Genomic DNA, 27294 nt, shown 5'->3' on the forward strand with positions numbered 1-27294 from the left:
TGTGTGGAAATACATAGATCAAGAAGACAAACTTTGCGGCTATCCGAGCATCAACGTCTAGAGAAGTGGGGGTAAGCTGCCACTTCCTCGGCCCTAGCAATTACAAATCTCGCGCTTTAATCCTAAATCGTATTTTTCTCTTTACGATCATCCTATGATACCAAAAATGAATCTGTTTGCACAGACTTGTTTTATTTGCTTGTGGTCAAGTGCCTATAAGCTCACTTTTTTTGATTTACAAATAATAACAAAGATAAATTTCTTAAACCCCAAAATAATTACAACAAAAATTAATGAAACAATTTCAGTAACTTCTATGGGGTTCTAGATAGTAAATCCGTTTACAGATGGGAAATTTATTATTCCGTATTCAAATGAGAAGAAAAGTAAATTTGCCCCGAAAGTGCTGCCATCTCTTGAAAAAAAATCTTACTAAAAATCGGTACATTTAGCCTTAAAATTTACAATACTATAAGGACCCTATTACACTATACTAGCTACCTGTTACCTGGTGTGTAGGCCACAATTAATGTTATATCTGGAGGGAAAGTTTACTAGACACTGCTTCCTCGAATTTTAAACTATTGAGGGCTAGGTGTAATAATAAAATTTTAAAAAAAAATTATTTTATATGATAAAAAAGGAAAAATGTATGTTATATATTTGCTTCAAACATGATAATATTAGCCCTTGGGAATTAAAAAACTTCAGACATTCCAAAGACATCTAGTGGTCATGCCATGTTTGAAAGCATATCTTCATAGTTTAATTGTTCCTACAAGATTCACTCATTTGATAATGTTGTCCTTTTTTAAAGGGGTGAAAACTGACTAAAGTTACCTTATCTTACACATTCTCTATTTAAGTATCTATCTTCAGTGATTATTAAATGGAATTTTTATTTATATCTTTTAAAAAAAGGAGTAGCAGGAGGATGTTGTTTTAATATTATATATATTATAGTGATGTTTTTATTTTTATTTTAGGCAAGCTAAAAATCTTAAATAAGATTAGGTTATGATAGAAATTTTAAAAAAAGAATAATTAAATCCATAACTGAAGGAAAATAAGTGGAGTTAAAAAGTTGTGTCGAAAACATTTTTGCTTAAGAGATCCAGCGTCCGAATGGACACCAAATGTAATAGGGCCCTAAACCTTTGACATACAATTTCAAAAACTACTAAAAATAAAACTATTTAATGTTAACCATAATCCATTCCATACTTAGGGGTTTGAGATCCAGTCATGTAATAAGGCTCATCAAATGGATCTTGAGGAAGAATTTCAAGATTCTCCTCTTCTTGGGCTGTTTCTTCAACAGGTGCAGCAGCAGGACGTTGAGGAACAGGTGCAGCATCAATATGGTCATGTTCTTCTATTACTGCTTTCTCTGACTCTTCTTTTTTAGTAGGATCTTCTTCAGCGAATTCTTCATCAAAAGCAATGTCACTCCAACTAAATGATGATTCTGAAATAGGGGCTTTAATAGCCAACAGTATTTATATAATAATAATAATAATCAATTATTCTATAAAACTAAATTTAAAATTTCTGTTAACTAGAAATTTTCCTCTATATTACCTAATTAAGCATTTCAAATGATCATAATATCAAAAAATATAAAATAGTTAGTACTTTTAAGTGTAACTATTGAATAAATGAGTACCTCAAAAAAAATTTATAGAAAATGATGAATGCTCTATAATATTAATAAAGCAACCACTTGGCGAAAGATGTTGACCTCTTCTTTTTTCACAATCTTTATTCAAGAAACTCAAAAGAGATGTAGTGGTTTGGGAAATGATGATGACCCTACAAGAATGATCCTCGAAGAATATTAATGAGGATGATTAAAATATGTGCCAAGTAACTTAAAAAATGTTAACATGGGGCACAGGGAAGTGGCAATCTCATCTGGGAAAATTCTCATATGGGAATGCTGTATTTGCAATGTCACTCGAGCCCACACAAATTATTATCTCCTGGACTCGTGTCACTGGTTAAGAGTAAATGTTTTTTACTCTTATTCAATTATTTTTCTCTATACTTTGTATAATCCGTATTTTAATATCTAATACATTTACCTTGTTATAATATTAGTCATTTGATTTTTTCTGTTAGAGTTAGGCGTCACCCCACACCTTTCATCTCCTTCTTCCTCACTTTGAAATCTGCAGGCCTCAGCTATACATCTTTATTATTTTCCACTATTAGCTCTTTTTAATTTGCTTTATTATCTGTTCATCTACTCCTCTTATCTGCTATTTCACCATACGTATGCCACATTTACTTCACCACTCTTTCTTTTAATTTACCATATTTATTACTAAGTATTGCTTTGCTATTCATTACTCTAGATCTATATTTACAATTCTATCACTCATGACTGTACCTATTATTAATTAGTTTTCAATTCATCTATATTTATGTTTTCTTTCAAAAATGTGCTACATTTTTGTAATTTTGAACATTTTGTTTTACCAGTTCAAGTTCCAATTTTCGGTTCAATATTTTTAAGTAGCTTTTTTATAATACTAAATAAAATTTTTACAAAAACATATTTGTAAAAATTGTATTTATTTAAATATTTTATAAATCAACCAAAATATGAGAATATTGTTATGTTAGTATATTATTTTGTATACTTATTTTTATTAATTCCTTTATTTAATTTTAATATTTATATTTAATTTTAATATTTATATTTATTTTAATATCTTATACTTTTAAATAATTGTTTAAAATAAATCTATTAAAACTGCTGATTTCATTTCTTAATTAATCAAATAAGTCATTATATTAAACCTGGCCTATTCTTTAGGCAATAAAACACGATGCACTACTTAGTTGCAATAGATAGGGGCCTATAAGATAGGCTGTGCTGAATTTTTTATATTAAGTTTTAGAGATTTCAATACATAAAACTTTCTTTTTTTTTAGAATTGGAGGTTCCCACAGTGGCCTACCAGCTATGCCATTAAATTTTTGACAACTTAACTCAAGAAAATGCCTGAGTATGAGGTAGGTATGTAGCCCTAAAGGTTTAAGCCAGTTGTAACTGGTTATCGGATGAACATAAAGTACATTAGAGGGACTACCAACTTTTAATTTCTTGTTTAAGACTTTAGAATTAGAATAAAATAATTTTAATTTTTCTTTTTGTTTTGTGTAGAACTTTAAGACTCAGGACACTTCTATTGAAAAGCTAGGGGAGTCAACAGTTTGTTTTTAACACCTCAGAAGATAGACACCCATTTTTAAAGGAGACTCTTCGGTAAAACTATACTTGAAACTATTTTTCTTATGGAATTTTTAAATGTAATGTTACGCTATTATTAACATATTTACAACAAAAAATCAGTATTTTACTAAATAGTGGTCATATCAATGATAAAAGCCCTCCTAGTGTTCCGTGAGTTATGCTACGAACCATGCTTAGTGTTATCATTTCAGTAGAAATAATGAGTAACCTAGCTAGGGAACTAATTGAATAAGACTATTTCTTTCTAATCTAAAGAGTCAAAAGTACCTTCCTCCAATGATTTTAGAAATAAATTCCCTTCGAGTTCCTGGAGGTTCACATGTTCTTCACCAGCAGCAGCTTCTGCTTCAGCTTCTTCTTCGATTGCTTTTTGCTCCTCTTCAATCACATCTTCTTTTTCCTCTTCAATAACTAGCTCCTCATCTACTATTGAACTTTCTTCTCCATCTTCCTAATAAATTCAAATGAATGTTATTAACCTTTTATAATAAAAAATAAATTTGTCAACAAAACATTTCAGTAAATTTAGTAAAAAAAAAAAAAAAATGAATTATGTAAAAATTAGAATGCCAGTATTGTTGCATAATAATAGAAGAGCTTAATGGAAGATCAAGTTAGGTAGCATTTTAGATAAAGTCAGGATTTTAACCTTAAAGAATGGTTTAAAAATTCCTTTCAACATAGTACCTGGTTTCATTTTTCTAAGATTTAAATTTTTGTTGTTTTCAGAAGTTAAAAATGGAGTTTTTCAGAGTGAAGATCATTAAATTCAATTTTTCTTAGGTTAAAAGTTTTGTAACATAAAATGTTATTCCATTTAGATCTTCAATAGAAATAGTGACTACTTCTGGAACTTAGAAATGAATATTCATAAATAAAAAATGGAAAATAGTACCATACATGTTTATTTTATGACAAAACTATATAAAAGATATTACTGCTAAAAAAAAAAAAGTTTTGATAATATTTTGAACTAAACATATTCCAAAGTATCTTAGACTGGAGATCCCTGCAGACTGTCCCAAAGTTAGTAGGGTTATCACAAGTTTTATTAGTAAGTCCAGTCTACGGTATAGTTTCTGAAATATATTAAATGTAATATAAAAAAAAAATCAATTTTTTTTTAGAGGGGCAGAGCAATGATAATTTCTGTTACGTTCAGTAGGATTATTAATAATTGGCAAACTCGGCTGGTATTTAATAGGTTGAGATAATAGTTCTTCATTATAAAATATTAAATTTCTAATGCCAATTGTGATAAAAATAAGTTACAAAATAAATTTATAAACTGGCCTAGCGATGAGTAAGGGTCAGCCTGGCCCCCAGTCCATTCATTCAAAGAAAACAGACTGCATGAAAGGCAGTTAATCTGAAGATCCAAAAGAGCATCCACCAGACCAGATAATTATTCTATTAATCGGTATAATCTTCAGCCTGGGTACAGCCAGTTTCTGCCCATAGCTCATCTCAAATATAAGCAAAAATAGCAGCATAGTGGCTAGATCCAGCCATTTCATCTCAATCGAACCAAAGACACCTCAACGACATTTTGATTCCATTGAGATAGAATTTCGGTTATATTCAGAAGGACAGGGACAGAAAGATACATTATTTTTTTAAATTTTTTACCATTTTGAGTTTCTTCTTCGAACCTAATTAGTGTTGACACCAAATCCCCCCCCTTGTGATAAAAAAATATGTATCCCCCCCATATGTATCATAAAAATTATCAGCATAGAGGAAATTGTGGGCAACTGTTTACTGAGGAAATAGATGCTAAAGATAATTTAATAAAAATATTTAAACATTATTAACATTCCACTCTCTAATATGGAGTAAAAAAAATAATTTTGAGAAACATGAAAACATGATAGGGAAACATTAAATAAAACTAACAATCACATAAAAAATATTACTTAATCTATTTCCTCCCATCAGTTTGTTCATTGAAATCATCGGTTTGAACTTAAAAAAAAAAAAAATCTCAACACAGTAAACAATAAATAAGCCAATAAGAAAGCATTCTGAATTACAAAAACTATTAATAATGTAATAAGTTATAAAACTGACAAATAGAACATAGGTAAATATTATTTTGATATTATATTAACACTTTTTAAGGGTTGAAACCCATTTCTCTTCAAGTAGTATAAGGTAAGTAGGTAAAATAAAGGTAAGGTAAAGTAAGTAATATAAGGTTCAAAAAAGATACATTTTAGATAATAAAGTAAGGTAAATGGTACACCTAAAATTTGGAATCAGCACTCCAGAAAACTCATACATCCTTTGTGAGTGAGCACGTTGCATGAGTGGCAGTGATGACTCATTGTTGTTGTTTTATGCGTAGTGATTTGTGAAAATGGAAAAAAGATTCAAGCAGTAGTAGTGATTAAGTACTTTGTAAAAAAAGGTATGAAAGCAAAGGAAATTCATGCCGACATTCAGAACACACTGGGGGGTCTCTGCTCCTTTATATTCAACTGTTGCCAAGTGGACCAGCAAGTTTAAATTTGGTCGGGAGAGCTTTGATGATGATCCGCATAGCGGGCAGCCAAAAAGTGCTACGACCACAGAATTTATCACAAAAGTGCATACAAATGTCATGGAGGATCGTCGACTGAAAGTGCATGAGATTGCTGAAGCTTTAGGGATGTCATCTGAATGGATTTATCACATTTCAACCTAAGAATTGGGAATGAAAAAATTATCTGCAAGATGGGTGCTGCGGCTCTTGACATTGGACCATAAACGCACCAGATTGGTGCTAGACAAAATCTAGCCCTGCAACCAATAAGATTTTTTGTGCTGGTTTGTGACTACAGATGAAACTTGGGTCCACTACTATACCCCAGAGACAAAACAGCAGTCAAAGCAGTGGAAAAATGCTGAGTCACCACCACTAAAGAAAGCAAAGGCCTTTCAGGCAAAAGTGCGTTCAGCCAGAAAGGTCATGGCCTCAGTTTTCTGGGATGCAAAAGGCATTCTGCTGATAGATTATCTTCCTACTGGCCAAACAATTATGGGACAATACAACGCAAACCTCCTAGACCAACTACAGGGAAAGATACGCGAAAAAAGGCCTGCTTCGGCAAGGAAAAAAGTCATCTTTCATCAGGACAACGCCCGCCTGCACACAAGTGCTATTTCCATGGCAAAACTTCATGAACTGAGGTACGAATTGTTGCCACATCCACCTTATCCACCTGATTTGGCACCATCAGACTTTCATCTCTTCCCCAAGCTGAAAATTTTCCTAAGTGGACGGAGATTTCTTACAATGGGAGAACTGACAGTCGAATTGAAGAGGTATTTTGCAGGCCTAGAGGAATCTCATTTTCGAGATGGGATCCAGGCATTGGAACATCGCTAGACCAAATGCATTAGTCTACAGGGAGATAATGTTGAAAAATAAAAGCAGTTCCACTGAGGTAAGCCACTTATTTCTAGTACATTCCGAGTACTTTTCAATACACCCTCGTAATATGTTAAAAAAAAAATATGAACATCATTTATGCTTAAATGAATCTCAAAGAAGAAATGGGTTCAGTAATATTTTTAATGTGATAGTTCAATTTAATGTTTCCCAAAATTTATTCCATATTAGGTTGTGCAACAACTGAAATGTTAATAGAGTTTAAATATTTTCATGAAATTATCTTGAACACCTATTTCTTCAGTAACAGTCGCCCACAGTTCCTTTTATATTTTTCGACAGCTATAATTTGTAAGATACAAATCCCATGAGGGATGATGTTCTTGAATAACAATTATTAGCTTCTTGAGATCCATTTTAATTTTTAAAAAATGAGAAATAAGTAAAAAATATACTCTCCTTCTAGTACTAATCTTCCAAATAGAATAGAAAATCTCATGACAATGAGATTGAATCATTTCTGCACAGAGGTTGAAAGGCAGTAAAATATATTTTTTGAACGTATTGGAAAAGTCATTTTCTTCATTATTGATAAATAGATTACTTACATAAAATATTTTACTAATTTAATCAGAAATATTTTAATTTTCAAATTTGTATTCATCGATTAATTTTACATTACGTTTCTGGGATCTTGTAGAAACACTTTTTTACCTTTTATTTTCTTTGGGTTAAAAACCTGAAACTCCACACAAGCAGTACATATTGTGTTATGATATATATCATATAATCTATAAATTATTATATCCGAGGTATATATATATTTTAAATCATCATTTCAACCTTAAGAAATAATTATTTACAAAGAAAAAAATGGTAAAAAAAATTGTTTAATGTATGCTTATTTTGGTTGGGTTAAAAACAAGGAACTTTATTTTACAAGAGGTTCTCAGCGTCTGGTGTTCACCTCTAAATAAACAATCAACCCTTTATCTTTCTAGAAAATTACACAACATGAATTTTATTTAGTTTATAAAATTAAGAAACAAGTTGATTTTTTCTTTACAAATAGACATCTTTTTAGACAAGTTTTCAACAAATTTCTTACAAATAGACAAGTTTTCCTCTAACATCAATGATAAAATATATTTGAAAGTGTTCATGTTTAATTGTAATTAAGATGGTACAATTTTTTTTTTTTTTTGTGGCATATAAATTTTTCATGGTTCTGAAAAAAGTTGGTTTTTAATCTCTGTGCATCATATCAGCTTTCTTCAGATCAATTGGGATGAAATGATCAGAACTAGTTGAAGTGAAATAATACTTTTCTTATGAAGGGAATCAATCATAATCCAGCTGTACCAAGTTGAACGGACTGATGGGTTTATAGGGTTCTAATGAATGACCGACTTAACAATGTATATTACATTAAAAATGAGTCATAAAGAAAGTATATCTCCAAAAATAAAATGGAGCTAAACTAAAACAACTGAATGAAATATAAAGAGCCCAAAAATTCTACCTTCAGAAGTTAAATAAACTAGGTGCATTAACTTTTCAAAATTAATTTAAATAGAAATCATTTCTTACCACAATTCCATACATAGCTTTTAGCTGCCTGAATTTTTTCTTGTCATTTCGAAGCAACTTATCTAGAGTTTGAATCAATAAATCTTCCTTCTCCTTTTCACTCAGGGTTCCTTCCCAATACTTTTTCAATTCCTCTTCCTTCCAGGTAGCTAATTCTTTCAATTCTTCAGTTGTAATAAAGGGTTCATTTACAAGGGCAGTCTCACTGTCATTTGGGTTTTGTGCTTGTTCCAGCTTTCGGGCCAAAGCTAAAATTTCATCAATTGTCATTTGTCCTTTCGGAGCTGCCTTAAGTTCTTCCTCATCTTTCTTTAATTCATCTTCAATAAATTTTCTCTGTTCTATTTCTTCTTTAGTACCTAGATTTGTATGTATTCCACTACAGGGATCATCTGAAGACTCCGCTTGAGCGACTTCTTCCTCTTCGCACTCTACTTCTATCTCTTCTTCATACACTTCCTCTTCTTCTTCCTCCACTTTTTCATCTTTTTTGAGATCCTCGGTAGGTAGAGATTGCTTTTCATGTTCTTCTGTTTCTTCTTTATCTTCTACCACCTCCTCATAAGGATCCTTCTGCATCTTAAGTTCAGGAAATTCTCTGTTAACATAATTAATGTGAGCATAAATGCACAATTAAATGTTCTTTAACATCACCTAAGTCTTATTCTCAGAAACAGTCTGACATTTAGCATGTAGGATCTATAATTGCTTAGGGAAATGCAGAAGGACTGTTCAAAGAGAAAGATATTACTTCCTTGAAAGACTCTGAGCATAAAGAAAAATTAATTTAAATATATAAAGGTTTATATTTCTAAAAAGTCATATATCACTACAACTGTCAACAAAAGTTGCTAAATATAATTTTTAAAAAAAAGGCTATTAAAGGTTCTGTCCATCCTAAGGGATGGTTAAAATACATTGGTGGTTAGTGAGTGAAATTGACAATAGAATATTGAACATTAGTATGGTAGTCAGGGACCTTCCACTATATATTATGATTCCTTGGATATACATGTATAAAAATAAAGAAAGTAAATAAATCAGTTGTCTTTAGTTTCGTTTTCATTATTCACTAACACCAATTTATTCATTATGAAGGATAGAATATCTGACTGTGGTAATATTTTTTGTTTTTTATTCAAATTAATTTGTTTTCTTACTTAAATAGACTTGTATAAGGAAATTAGACAGAAATGCTGGCATCATGAATAATGAAGAAATTGCTGGATTCAAATCTGCAAGGATTAATATAAACTCAAAGTAGGGTAGTAAATTAAAATTGTGTGATGCAAGTACTGTAACCAGTTTTATTTAATAGTTTAAAATTGCATTTTGGATTGTTTCAGATTTGATTTCACAATGTAATGCAGATTGGATTGATTTCACGATATAATGCAGATTGGGTTGATTCCACGATGTAATACAACTCATGACACAATTAGCAAGGTCTTATCCTTATTAAAATAGTCTGGCAAAGCTTAAATGCCAAATTTTCCAAGATAATTCCTTTCAAATACCTTTGATTTGTTTATTTAAAATGTGTAATCATCTCTCGTTGTCAATAGTACTAAACAATTAATAAATATAGAAAATAAAAGAATTAGATGACTAACTGGCACTAAAAGTTTTATGGTTATGACAATGGTTAAGATTTTACATTTACTTACCTATATATAAAATATATTGTAATATCCTCTTTTATGAGTAAATTGTTATTTTATGTATAAAGGCTTTTTATTTTATGTATTGTTTCAACATAGTTCATATGTTTTGTTAAACCAAAAAGAAAGCTAACCAATTTTGTTCAGTCAAATATAGAGTGGAAACATTGTTAAATAAAGACATGATGGCGGCGCCCTTCCGAAGTCGGTTAAATCGCTGCCATGTTGAGCAGATTCAAATATATTTATCTTTCCATTAAGATTTGAAATTACAATACATTCAAGAAAAAATAGAAGTTGATACTAAATGTTTAAGAATAATATTCAGAAAGGAAATCATTTGCAAAAACCCATAACTGTTGTTCTACAATCAATGTTTACATAGAACATCGAGACAGGTTTTGGTTTTGGGATCACTTGATGTAAGACACTGAAGGGAAGTCATATCCTGGATGCAGGAGGTCCTAGACATCCTTGGTCTCTCTGACTGAACAAAATTGGTTAGCTTTCTTTTTGGTTTAACAAAACAAATGAACAATATTGAAATGATACATAAAATAACTATTTACTCATAAAAGAGGATATTGCAATATAGTAAGGGGAAAAGTTAACATCTTAAGTAATATGTTTTGAAAAATACAAGGTAAACCTTCAATTTTAATTTTAAGATTTTTTTTTCATTTAAAATTGATCTTTTAACAGTTCCAGTGGATAAAAAAATTATTTATTTTTTTCAAGAAATGTAACTTTGAATTCTCTTTCATGCAAAATGATTCCTTGTAGAAACTTATTAATGGCATAGAATGAAACAATGTAAAATGAGGATTCCCTCCAAGTTGACCACATACAGTTTTAAACATTTTGTCTGGAATATTCTGGCACTCAGTTCCCAGCTGCGTCACCAACTTTAAAGCATCTTAATTTCTAGAGGAGGAATCCCTCTGCCCCAATGGACACGAGGGTGTAATATCTGCATGGTTCAATGTCAAATTTAGTGGTCTGCAGATCACAACTATTTGGAACTCATTGATATAGAATATTGCATATATAACATAGGAATTCATTTTCCCAACTTCAAGATTCTAAACATAGTTTGATAAGCAACTAACATACTGCATTTTGAAGCACTAAAATGCCACATGGATGGAAGAATATCATAGCCTCATCCCATATCTTCCCAAGTGACACAGTTGCCATAGAACACTGATCACATATAGTTCAAGTATTAAGGTTACAATGAATTTTTATTTTTGCTTAAATGTCCCTTTAAATAACCGTTTAATATTTCTTTTCAGTGGGACAAGCTGATCACTTATTAAGTAAACTGTTATTTCAACATAGTCATTATGATTATGTAGTTTCACTAATTGAATTATTATTATTATTATTTTATGGACAACAGACCATGGAGGCCTAAGTTCTCGCACGATGTATTAGTAAATACACTACTACTATGCGCGTTTCTTGACGTGGTTTTTTTTCACAGGGTGGGTTCGTCACTCCCACGCCTATTTTTTATGAGTGCCACTCATTGGCTAACGGGCCTCACAAATGAGCGGGGGGAGGTTGTCAGTGAGTTTTGCGTTATTTTGTGCTTGAAAAAAGCCTGGATGGGACCGGATATTCAATCTGACAACCTGTGGGTTGGTAGACTGGTGCGTTACCATGCTGCTACCGCTGCCCTACTAATTGAATTACTTTCTCATAATATTGTATTGTTTATTAGGAAAACATGTTTCCTGAAAAAATGTAGATACTAGTTCACTAATAGCTAATAATGATATGATTTATCTTTACAGAATATTATTCTTAATGATGTATTTAAATCTTCTAATAAAGAGATTTTGGAGATTTTATGTCAACAAAAGCAATTTTGCTATTAACCACTTGAAGTACTATATCACATTACAAAAATCATATCTTCAGAAACAAAAGAAAAAAGATTCTTACTTATTTTCATCAAGTTTATTCCATGGTAACATCTTTGGATCATATAAAGGAAATATTGCAGCATTCATATGAGACAAGGTGTCTACAAGGCGATGGTAACAAACATACTTATATGGCTTCAAAGACTGACTAAAATTTTCAAGGAAGAATCTTGCTTGGAACGGCTAAAAAGTTAGAAAGAAAAGAATATCATGACAATTTTTCACAAAATGACTCATAGCATAAGTGGAGCACTAACCTTTACTCGATAGAGTTTGATGTACATTTTTCCCCAGCAAAGTTCCTTCCAATAACCAATCCATTCCTTGTAAAACTGCAGATTCTCAGTGAGTTCTTTCAACTTCCTAGTAGTTTCTTTATTTATTACTGTTTCCATAATTGGTAATCTGTCTTTGTCAAGTTCAAATTCTTCTTCACTAAGCCTATTTCCTTCACTTTCCATTTGATTTTGATCATAATATTCCTTCCACTGAATACATAAAATATTGAATTATCAATAACTATTAACTAACTATTATTAATAAAAAAGTCACTATGAATCCAGCTTATTATTACCAGTTTTTACATAAAGCAAAACTCTCTATTGAAACAAGATGTGCAGATAATAGATACTAATCCTTTTCTATAACAATAACAGACCACAGGATTTGATCATTGCTAGGGATAAGTTAGAAGAAACAGGTTATGTAAAATACTCTCCTAATAGTCCAGTCTTGTACCACAGTGATTTTGAATCACTTGTGATTAAGGCCAGAATTAGAAAATCACAAAATAATCATGTTGCACCATGATAATGCAAGGCCCAACACATATTTTGGCAACATGTATTAAATTATTGGACCCTGGTTGAGAAGAGGTGTCGCATGCCCCCAAATTGCCCCAACCTTGCACCATCGGATTTTCATTTATTTTGAAGTTTACAAAACTTCTGAAATGATACAAATTTCAGTAATAAAGATGAATTTAAATCGCACTTGGTTCAGATTTTTGCTGATAAGGACCAGAATATTTGACTGATCAAAGTTTATTTTTTGTACAAAAAAAATTGAGTTTTATTTCACACTAAAAAATTGAAATAACTTTCTTGTCAATCTTACATATCAAATACCATTAAGAATTAGTTATTTGGTTTAGATGTTTTAGCAGAGAATAGTATTTCAGCAATGAAAAGTTAAAATTCTATATATAATTAAGGTGGGCCAAAAATTATAAACAAATAATAATATCTATATATAAGAAGATGGTCAGGGTTGTGGTCAAAGTTTACAACTATTTTTGTTTCTCTTATGACCGCAACCCTGACCATCTTCTTATATATCAATTTTTATGGTCAACTATATATACATATATAAAATAATAATATCTTATTATTTCATACCTTATTATATATTATTATATACCTACCAGCTTTTTTAGGTCTTTAAATATTTTTTCAATTCTCATAACTCTACATTCAGTTAGGAGCCTATCATTTTCAAACTTTTTCCTGGTAACTACATCTTCCCAAAACTCCCCTTCATATTCTGAAACTGAAATAAAAAATTTATATAAATTTACAATGAAAATGAACTTAAACATTATTAATTAATGATAGTAAAAACTAAAATTGGGTGATTCTCAGGTCATGGACAATTTTTAGTCAATTACAGCTCCTACTCAATCATTAAGTCTAGTCTGATTTTTTTTCACAATTAAAGTACTATCAAGAAATACATCTTCATAATAAAATATTAGAGGGTAATTTCATTTTATTGCTGTTAATATTATCATTAATGAAATGACATCACCACGTAAAGTCACACTTTCAGTTTTCTGATAAACATGTTTATTTTCTTTAGTAACCTGAATTAAATGCTAGTGGAATTTATTTTCACCCACTTCAAAAATCTTGCTCTATCAGCTTCCACTGTGGGTATATATGAAAAAGTAATTAAAATATGTGGTATTATTTTAAAAGCAGTTAACTAAGGCTTCAATAATAGTGAACTTTATTTTAAAAGATTTTTTTTTAATTTCGAACTATTGTGGCCTGAAACTGTACAAAGTTATGTGTTTCTAAGTAATTTGTTTCTTTACAACTAATGGTATATGCCACTTTCAACACATAAAATTTTAATTTATTAAAGAACTTTATGATCAAAGAGCTTTCGAAGGTTACTCAGGAAATCAAAAATATATTTTTACAGTATTATGGTATAGGGAACACACCATACATGTAGAAGCAGTTAAGATTTAAAGGCATTTAAAGGCAATCAAGATTTATTTAATTGTTTAATTCAGAAGAGTATTATATTATATAATACTAAAATAAAAATTCTCATATCTATTTAATATTTACTCTTTTCATTTAATCCTACTTATTGGCCTACATTCCTTAAAAAACATCCTGATATCCTTGATATATTTGTTACTTCTCAAATACCCACCTCACAATCCACAATTCAATCTTTAGATGACATCTCTTCAGATCATAGCCTGGTTCTACTTCACATCCATTCAAATCCTATTTCTAGACCCTCTCCCCCTTCAATGGTTACAGAACAGGTAAACTGGAAAAATTTTCGGACTGATCAAGAAAACTTACTTGACTTAAAAATTCCACTAAAAACAAAAGAACAGATCGGCTCTGCTATCGAAATACTTTCTAGATCGATAGGAACTACTATCACTAACAATACTTCACCAAGGAACATAAAAAGTTTTAGAGAAAACAACTTACCTCATCACATACAAGCATCATTAACAGAAAAACACCGGGCAAGAGCAAGGAGGCACAGAACAAGATATCCTTCGGACAAAACTCGTAACAATACATTGACTAACAGACTAAACGCAGAAATTATAAAACACAGAATACAAAATTTCCAGAACTTAACAGAAAACTTAAATACCACTGACAAGTCATTTTGGAGAACTACTAAAATACAAATCATTCAACCATCCACTTCTACTGAAAATAAGACTTCGATACGATCAGATGAAGAAAAAACTTAAATGTTCGGCGAACACCTCTTCAAAACTTTTAACTCCCATCCTGATATCCTTAATCCAACCCATCTTAAACATGTTGAAGCAGAGATTACAATTCTACTGCAAATGACCCTTCCTCCTAATGCCTTTCATCCCTCAGAAATAATGAACATCATCCACCAATTACCTTCTAAAAAAGCTCCTGGTCATAATCTTATCACAGCACACATTCTGAAACAGCTCCCTCGTAAAGCCATTCTATTCCTTACCTATATCTATAATGCTACACTCCGATCCACCTATTTCCCCGACCCTTGGAAAATGTCTATAGTAAAAATGTTTCCCAAACCCTCCAAGCCACTTGAATATCTATCCTACCGTCCTATTTCACTCCTGCCCATTATGGGCAAAATCCTAGAAAAACTCTTATTAAATCACCTCTATCCAATCCTTGACTCATATAAGATAATAATAGAGAATAATAATTAAACTGTCAACTATTTTAATTGTGATCATGATCAAGTAACTGTGATAATGTTCAAACAAAAAATATTTAAAGTTAATTTAAGTGCAATTATGAATCAGAAAATAATTATGAAGAATTTTTAGAAGTCATAACAACCAGCAGTGAACTTCAATCAAGATCCAACAACCAAGAATATTATTACAATTAATGAATTTATAAATTAACAAATAGCTTTCCATAAACTGTAGTACAAATTCTGATTCATGTCTCATAACTAATATTGGTCTGATAAGGATTTATGTAGGCAATTAATTATCTTCCAAATGACCATTTACAATATTCAGTGGTGTACAACGTTCAAGTTACTATAAAATAACTTATCCCTTTCTTCTCCAACCAGTCAAAGTGAAGATGGTTAAACATCACAGTCTGGTTCGTGATGGCTACAGTGGCTACACTTAAGCTCACTCGGAAAGAGCTATACCGATACTATCACACCCACTACTCTATCCACTCTCTGAATCATGCCTTGTTATGAACATAAACTTTAATTAATGTTAAGGTAATTTGATCCCAAGTTTCGCTTTAGCCTTATAATTTTTTTATGCAGAAAATGAAATTCAATAGGGATCTGAACACAGCATCATACAAATAAATCTTAATTGCCTTTAATTCAGCCCCTAACCATAATATTCCATACCTTTTTTGTTTTCCTGAATCACCTTTGAATGCTCTTCAATCTGTATCATAAAGTTCTTCAACAAAAGTTAATCCATGGATTAAAATTGTATGTACCAAAAGTGGTATTTATTGTGGCATTCATCATGGTTTCATTAGTTGTAAAGAAACATATAACTCTAGGCAGTTCCAGACCAGAATTGTTCAAAATTTTCTTCATTATTATTATTATTATTATTATTGAAAAAACCTAATACATCAAAAAATCTCAAACCACACCATGCACACCTTTACAGCTACTTAAGATTATCACAATATAAATATGAATATAAATATAAGTTCCAAAGACAATTACCATGTTTAAAAACAACTTTTGCAAGCGGATTTCTGACTGTTTGATCATTTTTCTTTGGTATATGCAATGGATGTCTACACCAAAATTTATATCTGAAAATAAAAAAAATTATTTTATTATAAACTAATTTCTGAAAAACTATTCAACATGAAAAGCTTAGGATGTTAGACTGATCAACTCAAACAGAAAAACTTAAAATTAACAGAGAATTGAGAAAAAATATCAACAAAATAATGGTTTTAGTGGGAAGTAAGAAACAAACTGCCAAGCAATGAACTGAAGAAAGAAAAGCACTTCACTCTAAAGAATAAAAGAGCAATAGAAAAGAAAAAAAAATAAGAAAAAGGAGTAAACTAATATTTGCATGGTTCCTAGCTGGCCTATCTGCACAAACGTGGGATCTTTTTCAGTTTTCCTAGAATTGGCAATTTATAACAAGGAGACCACATCAAAATGTATTTTGTTCATACCTAATTTAGTCAAACAAAATATGTAGAATACTATGACACTTCTTGATTACTTTCCACAAGATGATATAAATGAAATAGTACTTAAAAAGACACCGAAAGTTTAATAAAGAAAACACAAGTTTAATAGTTGTTCAGTTAGGTAAAATCTGTCACCTAATATTAATAATCATATCATCTCAAATAATAAAAAAATGATCCACCAAATTCATTTCAAGGAATAAAAATTCTTTATGTTTAAATGCCAGAGAAAGTTCAAGATGGTTCCTTAGGTAAGATATTGTACTCTTAATAGCATATTGACATTTTATCTAGAAAAAAGCAAACTAATTTAAACACAAGCCCAAAATGAAAAAAGGGTAGGCGGGAATTACTGAAGAGAAAAGAGCCTTTAAGCTTTATGGGGTGGTGAATGACGGCTAGAATGCCCCTAATTAAGTGAGGTAGATAAAGAATCCTTACACTAATAAATATTGATTCTGTATCTCAAGCGCTGATGAGTAAGATAAAACCATCACCTGTCAACGGTAACATTAGAATAGAGCTAATATTGGTAAGAAGACTCAAATTATGGTGTCTGACATTAATTACTGACATGGGCTCTTGACTACATAGTATAATGCATACAGGTGAAGTTGATAAATATACTTCACAATCATTATGAATAGAAAAACAATGGTTGGTGAGAGCTAAGAGTTCACAAGACAATAAAGTATATCTTAAATTCTTACAACTTACTTAATTCTTGAGCAGGTAATATGTCCCTCTTGCCCCAAGGATAAAATGTACTTTCCCTGATAATCCACAACAGCCTGCTGAACTCCTTCGTCCCACCGATGGTGATTTCTTAAAGTCGCTAAAGGTTTGTTATCGTCATTCAAAAGGTCAGATGAATCATGAAAAAATATATGACCATCAAAACCATAAGTAATGTAATGTTGTCCAACAATGTCAATTTCAAAGGCACCAATTTGGTGATCAACAGTGATTCTCCTTAATAAACGCCAATTGCCTCCTTCCTTCAAAAGGAAATAAAACAGAAACAAATATAAGTTGATTTATGTAATTAAAACCATTTTGTTTAAAATATTTATCTATTATAAAAAGTAGAATGAGTGTTTATGTTTGTATTCCCAATTTTTCTTCCATTTTATCAACTAAAAAAATATCAATTCCTCATATATAAGAATATGTAACATGGCGGATAGAAGCATGAAATTTGGGAGTTATTATATTATTAGTATTTCAAGATATATTAATGAATGTTTGTCTAAGCGTCCTCAACAATTTAATTTTTAAAGAAGGTTGTCTTGGGAATTTTTTAAAAATTGAATCGAAGACCTTGAAGGTTGTATGGAAAATATTTATTAAACAACTAATAAATGAAAATATTTATGTTTTTTCCATTAAGACTTACTTATGAAAGGTCACAACATTTCAATACATCTACCACTAAACATTTTTTGCCATATTCCTACTGATTCTTTTTCATATAATGTTTGGGTTTCAGCATCCAAAGATGTGGTAAATCATGGCATAATGAAATAATAATAAAAATTTATTTTCAGTATTCTCACAGCAACCTAGCACTGATTTTACACCATCCATTATATTAAATCAAAATTCCAAAATTAAAATATAAAAAAATTGTGTTAATCACAAAAAATGTAATATACAGTTATGAGGTGAATATCTCTCAATTGGCACTGGTTGACTTCAACAAACATGTTAGTCAATATACCTTCTGTCAAATTTTCTTTCAAACTTATTAAACAAATTCATTTATAGCTCTTAAGCCATAGACAAGGGTGTTAGAGATGCATGGACACAGAACACTCATACAGCATTCAAAGGAAAAATAATTTTTCTAGATGAAATTTAAAAAAAAGATTAACCTCCATCAAAGCATAATCCAAGGAAGTTTCTTGCTGAAATCTTTGAAACTTTTTGTTCGAAATTAGAGGGGAAAAACACTTGCCTCTTTTCTAAACCTCAAAGCAGAATTTAGAGAATTTAATGAATAGTACAACAATTGCCTTTTGATTTCCAGAAAGCTCATAAATCATCTAACCAAATACATGATGCTATGAATATTTTCCATAACAAAATATTTTAATGGTGAACTAGATGAATCCCTATTAAAACCATAAAATGGTGAAAGAAGAAAGTTGTAGTATTATAGAAAGTTTATCAGGCAAAATAATATTATAAAATTACAATTTCTTAAAAACAAATTAATAAATATTTTTGGAACTAAATCTTCTTTTCCTAATGGTGTAGGTTAATATAGAGTAGGATATAACTAAAATTATTATTGTCAAGATATTAAAAACCTAACTCCTTGAATAATACAGGCACTTAATAAAATAAAAATGACCCAACTTGGAGAGGAGATCCCACATTTGTCTTCAAGGTTTTAATGCAGCTTTTAAAGGTGAATCTAGGATTCAAAATATGGGACCCCAGTGAATATGAGGGGTCAACCCATAAGTATCAGAAAAAAGTTAGGTAGTTGGTTTGTGCAAAACCCATTTTTAGAAATTTCCCCTTTTTCATATGTATAGTCCTTGAGTCTGAAATTTTGGATTTATGATTTAAAATCCAGTCTGAAAATAAATTTTATACACTAATTTTGAGTTAAAGTTTTTCTCCAATGGCTATTTTTTTTAAAATAATGGATGATAGTTAATAAGATACTATTTATGAATTTTTGAATATTAATTGGATTATAACCTGTAATTATAATTTTGTTTTAGCCATAGAAGAAAAGCTATAGTTTGAAACTTTTTTGAACATCCTAGAAAGGTTGCAATAATATTTATTTTCACAATATATCAAAGATATCATCTGATTTATTGGTTTTTTTCTTGTTCTCCTTTATTTATAATAATAATACTAGTAGCCTCGGTTATTAATGATTACAAACACGGCTTGAAGAGTGAATAGGAATTTATGAAAATTCACATTTTTAGCTATATTTAATAAACAAATTGACCAATTTCAAAGGTTAAACTATAAGGAATAAGACAAGTGTATAAAATTAATTTTCAGAACAATATTTTATAAGGAAAAACTTGTTTAAAAGTAAAAAAATTAGAGTTAAGATTTTTTATTCCAAAAACGTTTTTCTACACTTCTGTAAAAATGACCAATTTTTTTGTAAAACCTTGTGTTATCTTGAAAATTTGTGCAATATTTCAGACTTATGGACGGTATATGTGAAGCTATCTTAAAAAAATCTCCATGGGTCTGCTGAATTTTAAACAAGAAAATTGTTAAATTTAAATTTTCAAAAAAACTAGAAATCAACTGTTTTTTGGGGTGAAGAATCTTGAATTTGAACTTGGTTTTGGCATAGTCCCAGGTGTCAAGGCGGCAACTGTAGTTCAGTGCTCGTATCACTCTGCCTTTGTTTTCTTCTCATCTAGGCAATATAGTGATATCTACTCTCAAACTTAGTTAAGAGTGAGTTTATAAACAGTAGAACATTTTTACATTCACGGAAAGTGAGGTGAGTGACAATTTATTAACATTCAGAAGTTATAAATTGGTTATCGTTTGACAGAGCTGACTCAGGTGGCCATTAATTCCTCTAAGAGGTTCTTATCTTATTGAACTATTTCATTGTCAAGGCTCTATGTACAAACAATCTGTCTCCAGTGGGTCCTGAGTTCGAACCCAAAGAAGTGTTTTTTGAGACTCTTTTATTTATTTATTCTAAGAAATGTTTTCTTTTTTTTCTTCCGGTTTTGTAAATAGTATATATTTTTTTAAAAATTATTTCATATTTTTTTTTTCAAAGTGAGTGGTATTTTTTTATTTTATTTTATTTTTTATTCAGAATGGACAAAGATCATATGGAACTAGACAGGAATACATCCTGCGAAAATTCCAAAGAAGAGACAGCAGTATCAGAAATAATGAAATAGACTCCCAATATTTCAAAAGACAGACGCTCCAAAAGAGAAACCAAAACATTGCCCCCGGGTCCGCAGGAACTTCACCTAACAAGAAAAAAATAAACCAGCCAAACCTAAACAACCAGTCGAAAAGTCGTGGTAAGACCACTGCAGTCACAACAGGGGAAACTACTTTACCATCCACTTCTACCAGCAACAATATTGTTGCTGCTAACAATCAACCAGGCGAGACTTCAAACCTTGTCACTTTCTCAGAACTGGAGCCACCACCTATTTATGTTACAAACATCAAAAATTTTGTTTCTTTTGGTAGAGAAATTTCAAATTTAATCAGACTGACGAATTTTCATTGTTTTTCAATATGAAAAATATAAAAATCAATGCTACCACAAAGGAACATTATAAAACTTTAATAAATTATTTGAATTTAAAAAAATACAACTTTCACAGCTACCAACTTCGTGATGAAAAAACATACAGAGTGGTCTTAAGAGGCCTACATTAATCTATCCCCACAAGTGAAATAAAAAGTGGCCTAGAGATCCTAATGAGAACTGTTCCGGTTAACCTACGGCAACCGAAAGGTTGAAGTGGAGGGGGCACCAAACATCAATCAAACATCATGGCATAATAGCCTACAAGATATAGTAGCGCCCCAAGTGGCCAGCAGCCAAATCTCACCTCCTCCAACGCTTGGTAGCAAGTGAAGCAAGCGAAAAAAGTGAGAGTGAAGCCATCTTGTCTTGAGAAGAGTTCATCATTTCTTTGTCTCTGACATCAGGAATCCCCCATGAGTGAGTAAAACTCTTGGAGTTGTTCCCTGCAGTAGAGAGGAGAGGGGCTTAAAGATGCAGAGGGAGGAAGGAACCATGGAGTAAGTCCACCTACCAATAATTAACATGCACCACCACTTGACCATCATCATCAACCACCTCAATTTTATATCTACAATTCCATAGCCCAGTATTCAAAATTTTACTAACCATTTAATCTTAATGTTTCCTTTCGGCCACCCACCACACCATTGTAACATAAACAATAGAATTATTTCTCATTTAACCATGTTCATTTTTTCATTTATACAGTCCACTTTAACCAACCAGCAAACCAAAAATGAAGTGTGTTCCGGCAATTTAAGTTGAGGGCATACTTCAAACAAGAACATAACGTCCGAAATATTTCTTGCATATTGTACCCCTCTGAAAAATTTCCACTACCACTGTGACTAGACTTAGAGCCTGCACAGAACAATAGCAAAATATTTCAAGTAACAAGACTTGCATATTCAACGGTATGCTTTGAGCAGCCCAGGCAGAAATCAATAATAATGTAGTGCACTAACAGTCAAAACCTAGGACACACCAAGAGCTACTGCCATCACCAAACCAGGTGCGTTAAATGTACTGGCCTCCATGCATCAAACACCTGCCAGAAATCACAGGATGAACCAGCCAAACATGCACTGTGCACGAAAGACCATCTGGCGAACTACAGAGGGTGTGAGGTCTATAAAAACTTACACAAGCAAAGAACTCACAATTTGGGCATTAAAAACTCTTGATGAGAAAAATCGTACACAGAACCTCCTGAAGTTGGGAATTTTGCCAATTTTCCAGAATTGCAGAGAAATGCAACTCAACTCAACCAGCAACAACCTTCTGTCTCAACCGTCTCAGATCATAATCGCCAGGAATACAGAAGACCTCAACCATACTCTGAAGTCACAAGGAACCAGCAGTCTTGGCGTAAGGCACCTCTGGCCTCCCATTTCTATCCCCAGACCTCTCATTCTTAGTCTCAAACTCCTTTAAATCATCTACCTTTAAAGATTAAATTACCCCCGGAGCATCCACATCCAGCTCCTCATCTTATTTTTCAAGTAAACAATTCACCCCTAATACCAGTGAAAGTAGATCGAGTACCCCCATACCTGAGAACGGGTTCATCCAATGCTCCGAGTACACAAACTACCCAGCCCCTAATTCACATCCCCATCCACATCTCAACTACAATCCAACCGATATAAACTCTATCCTATAAAATACTATAAAACCACTAATCACCATCATCACTAGATTCCTGACCAAAATTCCTTTCAATTTCCCACAATCAGTGCAAAGCCCCTAGTTATCCTTTTGTGGAACGCTAATGGACTACATAACCACCACAACAAACTCAATATATTTCTCCACAACAAACACATAGATAGTGCCCTGTTGACAGAAACTCACTTTACTCAACGATCGCATTTCTACATTCGTGATTACATTACTTACAGATCAGACCACCTAGACAACACTATAAATCCTTATCCCATTCCCTCATTCCTTCCATTCCAACTGAACCTATCCAAGCAACCTTTGTAATCATTTCAACTCGTTCTTTCCTCTCAACATTATCAGCAGTATACTGCCCCCCTGATAATTTCCTTTCCTACAACCACCTTGCCTCTTTATTCCAATCCTTCGGATCGTGCTTCATTGCTGGAGGAGACTATAATGCCAAACATCAACGATGGAAATTTCATATATCCAATACCCACGGTAATATCCTTTCCCGAATCACTACCTCAAATAGTTATTCTATCCTCATGCCCATGAGCCCTACTTATTGGCTTACATCTCTCAAGAAACGTCCTGATATCCTAGATATATTTATCACCTCCCAAATTCCCTGTTCCATTATCGAATCTGTAGATGAACTTTCCTCAGACCACAATCCAGTTATCCTTGTCTTACATTTAAACTTCGTTCCTAAGCCCTCTCCTCCCTCATTGATTAAAGGACAAGTTGACTGGGACAAATTTTGTAATGATTTCGAAAACAAACTGGACTTAAAACTCAACTTAAGACTAAATATGACATCGATAAAGCAATAAAAAACTTTACAGAATTTATAAGAATTTGCATATACGACAACCAGTGAAATTGATAATACCATACGTACAAACTTGCTACAGCACATTCGCATCTTATTAAATCCCAGATCACCAGTTTGGATTCCGAACTTCCCACACCACTATCCAGCAATGCTATCATATAGTTGATTGTTGTCTCGTCTTCATTCGAGCGCGGAATGTACTGCTCGGGAGTCTTTCTTGATGTAGAACAGGCTTTTGATCGAGTCTGGCACCCAGGACTGCTATAAAAGATCCGTAAATTCCTACCCCTACGTGGGGTCAAGGGACTGGGGAGAAGTTTCCTTCACTCAGTCCCAGGGGAGTAGCTGAAAGACCAAAGATGCCTAGGCGGAGGTTTTGAGGATGCTACAACCAGGACCGTCCGAGCGCGGTGAAGAACTGCATCCTGCAAGAGGTGACCCTGCTCATACTGAACACGGCGGATCTAGACTGGGAAGTCAATAAATATCCCCCAATCCAAGACAGAACAGCACAGGTTTTGGATGTATGGCTGTGGGTTAACAGTCGAACTATGCGAACTCTGGATACCAAGTGTCAGGAATAACCTCTTCGGACATTGTATATTGATAGGTAGTTATATGATATAGGTTATCGGTTAGTTAGCGCCTGGCATATCCTTCGGTCATGTCGATTGTTCTATTTATCTAATAATATATGTGTTCAACCCATTGAACTCTTTTTATTATATAACCCCAACAGGTTATGGGCCCAGACTGGGTAAATCCGTGAAAGTATTCGGGAATCTTGTAGTGTTGCTCCGAGTCGGTTTTACCGGTATCCTTGAGAGGTTAAGATGGCGTCGTCAACTGTGTACCCCCAGTTGGACGACTCAAACTATAAAAACTGGAAATTTAGAGTTATGTGCCTTTTAGAAGAAAAGGGAGTTGAGCACACTATGAAAGAAGAATGGGAAGCAAAAACAACAGCAGATAAAGAAGCGGAAAAGAAAGCGAAGAACTTGGTGATTAATTGCGCCACGGATCAACATATTGACTATGTTCGAGATGCTAAAACTGGACGAGAGATACTATCTCGCTTGAGTAAAGTTTTCGAAAGGAAGAGCACCATTTCAAAATTCCTTGTACGGGAGAGACTTTTATCATTAAAGTGTACTACACCGCTTCAAGAACACTTCAACAAGTTTGACTCATTGGTGCGAAATCTGGAATCGATGGGATCCAAGTTGGAAGAGGACGACCTCGTTTGCCACTTGTTGCTCACCATACCGGAGAAATATGAAAAAGTTGTTATGGTTTTGGAGGCAATAGACACCACCCTAACCCTTGACTTCATGAAATCTAGATTGTTGGACGTCGAACTGAAGAATGACATGCAGTCGGAAAACCACGAAGATGACATTTCTTTTAATGCAAGGACAGGATTAAACAAGTTCAGGAAGTGCTACCGATGTGGTGAAGGAGGTTATCGACGGGAAAATAAATCGAGAGAATCGAAATCGAAAGGTTTTACATGTGAAGAGGTAACCTTCGTAGCTGTAAATAATGATGAATGTCGTGCTTTTACCAGAAAAAGTGAACTTGAGAATGAAATCACTTTTATTTTGGACTCAGGTTGCACAGACGGATCTGTTTCCGTTTGTCACGAACATTGAGAATTTAAAGTTCTCCATTAGGATTAAAGTGGCCAATGGACAAGATATGGAAGCCAAGCAAAAGGGATTGATGGGACTCTCAAACGATTCTACGATTATAAAACTGGAAGTGTTGATTGTACCGGATTTGACTTTGAATTTGCTATCAGTGAAGAAAATTGTTAATGCTGGTAAGAAAGTTGTTTTTTCTTCTGAGAGTGTCTATATATCTGGCGAAAATTTTAAACTTAATTGCCAAAGTGTTGGAAAATTGTAGACCGTTAAATTGACAATACCTGAAGAGACTCATAAGACATATTCTGCTTTGACAATACCTGAAGAGACTCATATTGTACAGTCAAATATTTGGCACTTGCGTTTGGGCCATGTGAATCGAAACAGTTTACGACAAATGGGATTGCCCTACTCTACCGATGTATGTAACTCATCCCGACAGGCCAAGGCTGTTCGTCAACCGTTTCGCTCTGTTATTGGACCACGATCAAGAAGAGTTGGAGAACTGCTACAAACTGATGTAGGTGGACCTGTAAAGACTGCTACAATTAATGGTGAGAAGTATTATCTTAGTGTAATTGATGACTTTTCACATTTCTGTGTTATATAACTTATGAAAAACAAAAGTGAAGCTGCAGATAATCTTATGAAATTTATCAAAGAACTTTCAAACCGAATCGGGAACTCTGTCAGTCGCATTAGACTTGACAATGGTGGAGAATTTAGGTCTGATATTTTTAAAAGCTTTTGTCAAAATAATGGCATAAGATTGGAATATACGGCTCCTTACTCACCTTCTATGAATGGGGTAAGTGAGAGAATAAATAAAACTTTAATGGACAAGGTCCGAGCTATGTTTGTGGACACAGGCTTGCCTAAAACACTATGGGGTGAAGCTATAAGGACAGCAGCCTTCCAGCTAAATCGTTCACCAACAGTTGCACTTGGAGGAAAAATCCCGACAGATATTTTCTCTGGAAAAGATGATTTAAGTAGGCTGCGGGTATTTGGATATAAGGCTTGGACACTAAAACTTCCTCGGGCAAATAAATTAGATCCTAGAGCCAAGCCTGGCATATTAGTGGGCTATGGTGCTAACGGATATAGAATTTGGGACTTTAAAACAAACAATGTCTACGTTTCCCGAGATGTCACCTTTGACGAAAATAATTTCCACTATGATAATAATCCCGATATAAACAATAAAAGAATTATTGGAGAGGAGACTTGAGGAGAAGATTCCATACAGGAGTTTGGTATGCAGCTTGTTGTATTTAAGTACAATGACAAGGACGGACTTATCATTCTGTGTCAGCTTCTTGGAACGTTACTTAGACAAAGGGACACAACAAACGTGGAAAGCTGCAAAGCGTGTTCTACGCTACCTTAAAGACACAAAAGAAATGGGGATTATCTTCGGAAAAAACGAGGATATAGACTTGATTGGCTTTTCGAACCCAGACTGGGCAGGAGACATCGAGACCAGAAGAAGTGTGAGCGGCTTTGTGGCATTCTTGGCTGGCAACCCGGTGACGTGGCACTCAAGAAAACAAACCTGTGGTGCGTTATCAACCATGGAGGCAGAATACATTGCTGCTTGTATCGCTCCTCAGGAGTTGGTGAATTTGTGCGGTTTGATAAGTGAGTTTAAGTGTGGTGAAGTGAGTGCTAGATTAAATGTTGATAACAATAGTGCTATCGCTCAGATTAAAAATCCAGAAAATTCCAAAAGACCCAAACATATTGATATTAAATATCATTTTGTCAAAGAACTTGTAGATAATAAGAAAATTGTAATAGACTATATTAGTTCTGAAGAAAATATTGCAGACTTATTCACAAAACCACTGGTCTATGAAAAATTTAAAAAGTTTCGAGAATTGTTAATTGTTTAATTTTTCCAGATGTAAATTTTGAGTTACTTTGCAATTGAATCTTTACTTTTCTTTTTTGTGTATATAAAGTTTCAATTGAGAGGGTGTGTCAGGAATAACCTCTTTGGACATTGGATATTGATAGGTGGTTATCCGATATAGGTTATCGGTTAGTTAGCGCCTGGCATATCCTTCGGTCATG

The 27294-nt window shown here is 32.7% G+C and overlaps 1 protein-coding gene across 6 annotated transcripts in view; it reads right to left on the reverse strand.

The window, feature by feature from the left end:
• LOC106680233 (GRIP and coiled-coil domain-containing protein 2) overlaps window positions 1–27294 on the reverse strand; it is a 98754-nt gene that overhangs the window by 30628 nt on the left and 40832 nt on the right. For all 6 annotated transcript variants that reach the window (XR_010842777.1, XR_010842778.1, XM_067045026.1 and 3 more), the window contains 8 exons: window positions 17511–17791; window positions 16306–16397; window positions 13241–13365; window positions 12075–12305; window positions 11837–12000; window positions 8226–8823; window positions 3530–3713; window positions 1225–1480 (listed from right to left, as the gene is read on the reverse strand). Coding sequence is in view for 4 of the 6 variants with exons in the window: in XM_067045026.1 (XP_066901127.1) it covers window positions 1225–1480; window positions 3530–3713; window positions 8226–8823; window positions 11837–12000; window positions 12075–12305; window positions 13241–13365; window positions 16306–16397; window positions 17511–17791 (1931 nt within the window). In the remaining 2 variants the exon portion in view is untranslated. The remainder of the gene's footprint in view (window positions 1–1224; window positions 1481–3529; window positions 3714–8225; window positions 8824–11836; window positions 12001–12074; window positions 12306–13240; window positions 13366–16305; window positions 16398–17510; window positions 17792–27294) is intronic.

The sequence above is a fragment of the Halyomorpha halys genome, unplaced genomic scaffold (assembly GCF_000696795.3).
Source record: "Halyomorpha halys isolate HHAL.00 unplaced genomic scaffold, Hhal_1.1 Scaffold251.1, whole genome shotgun sequence".
NCBI lineage: Eukaryota > Metazoa > Arthropoda > Insecta > Hemiptera > Pentatomidae > Halyomorpha > Halyomorpha halys.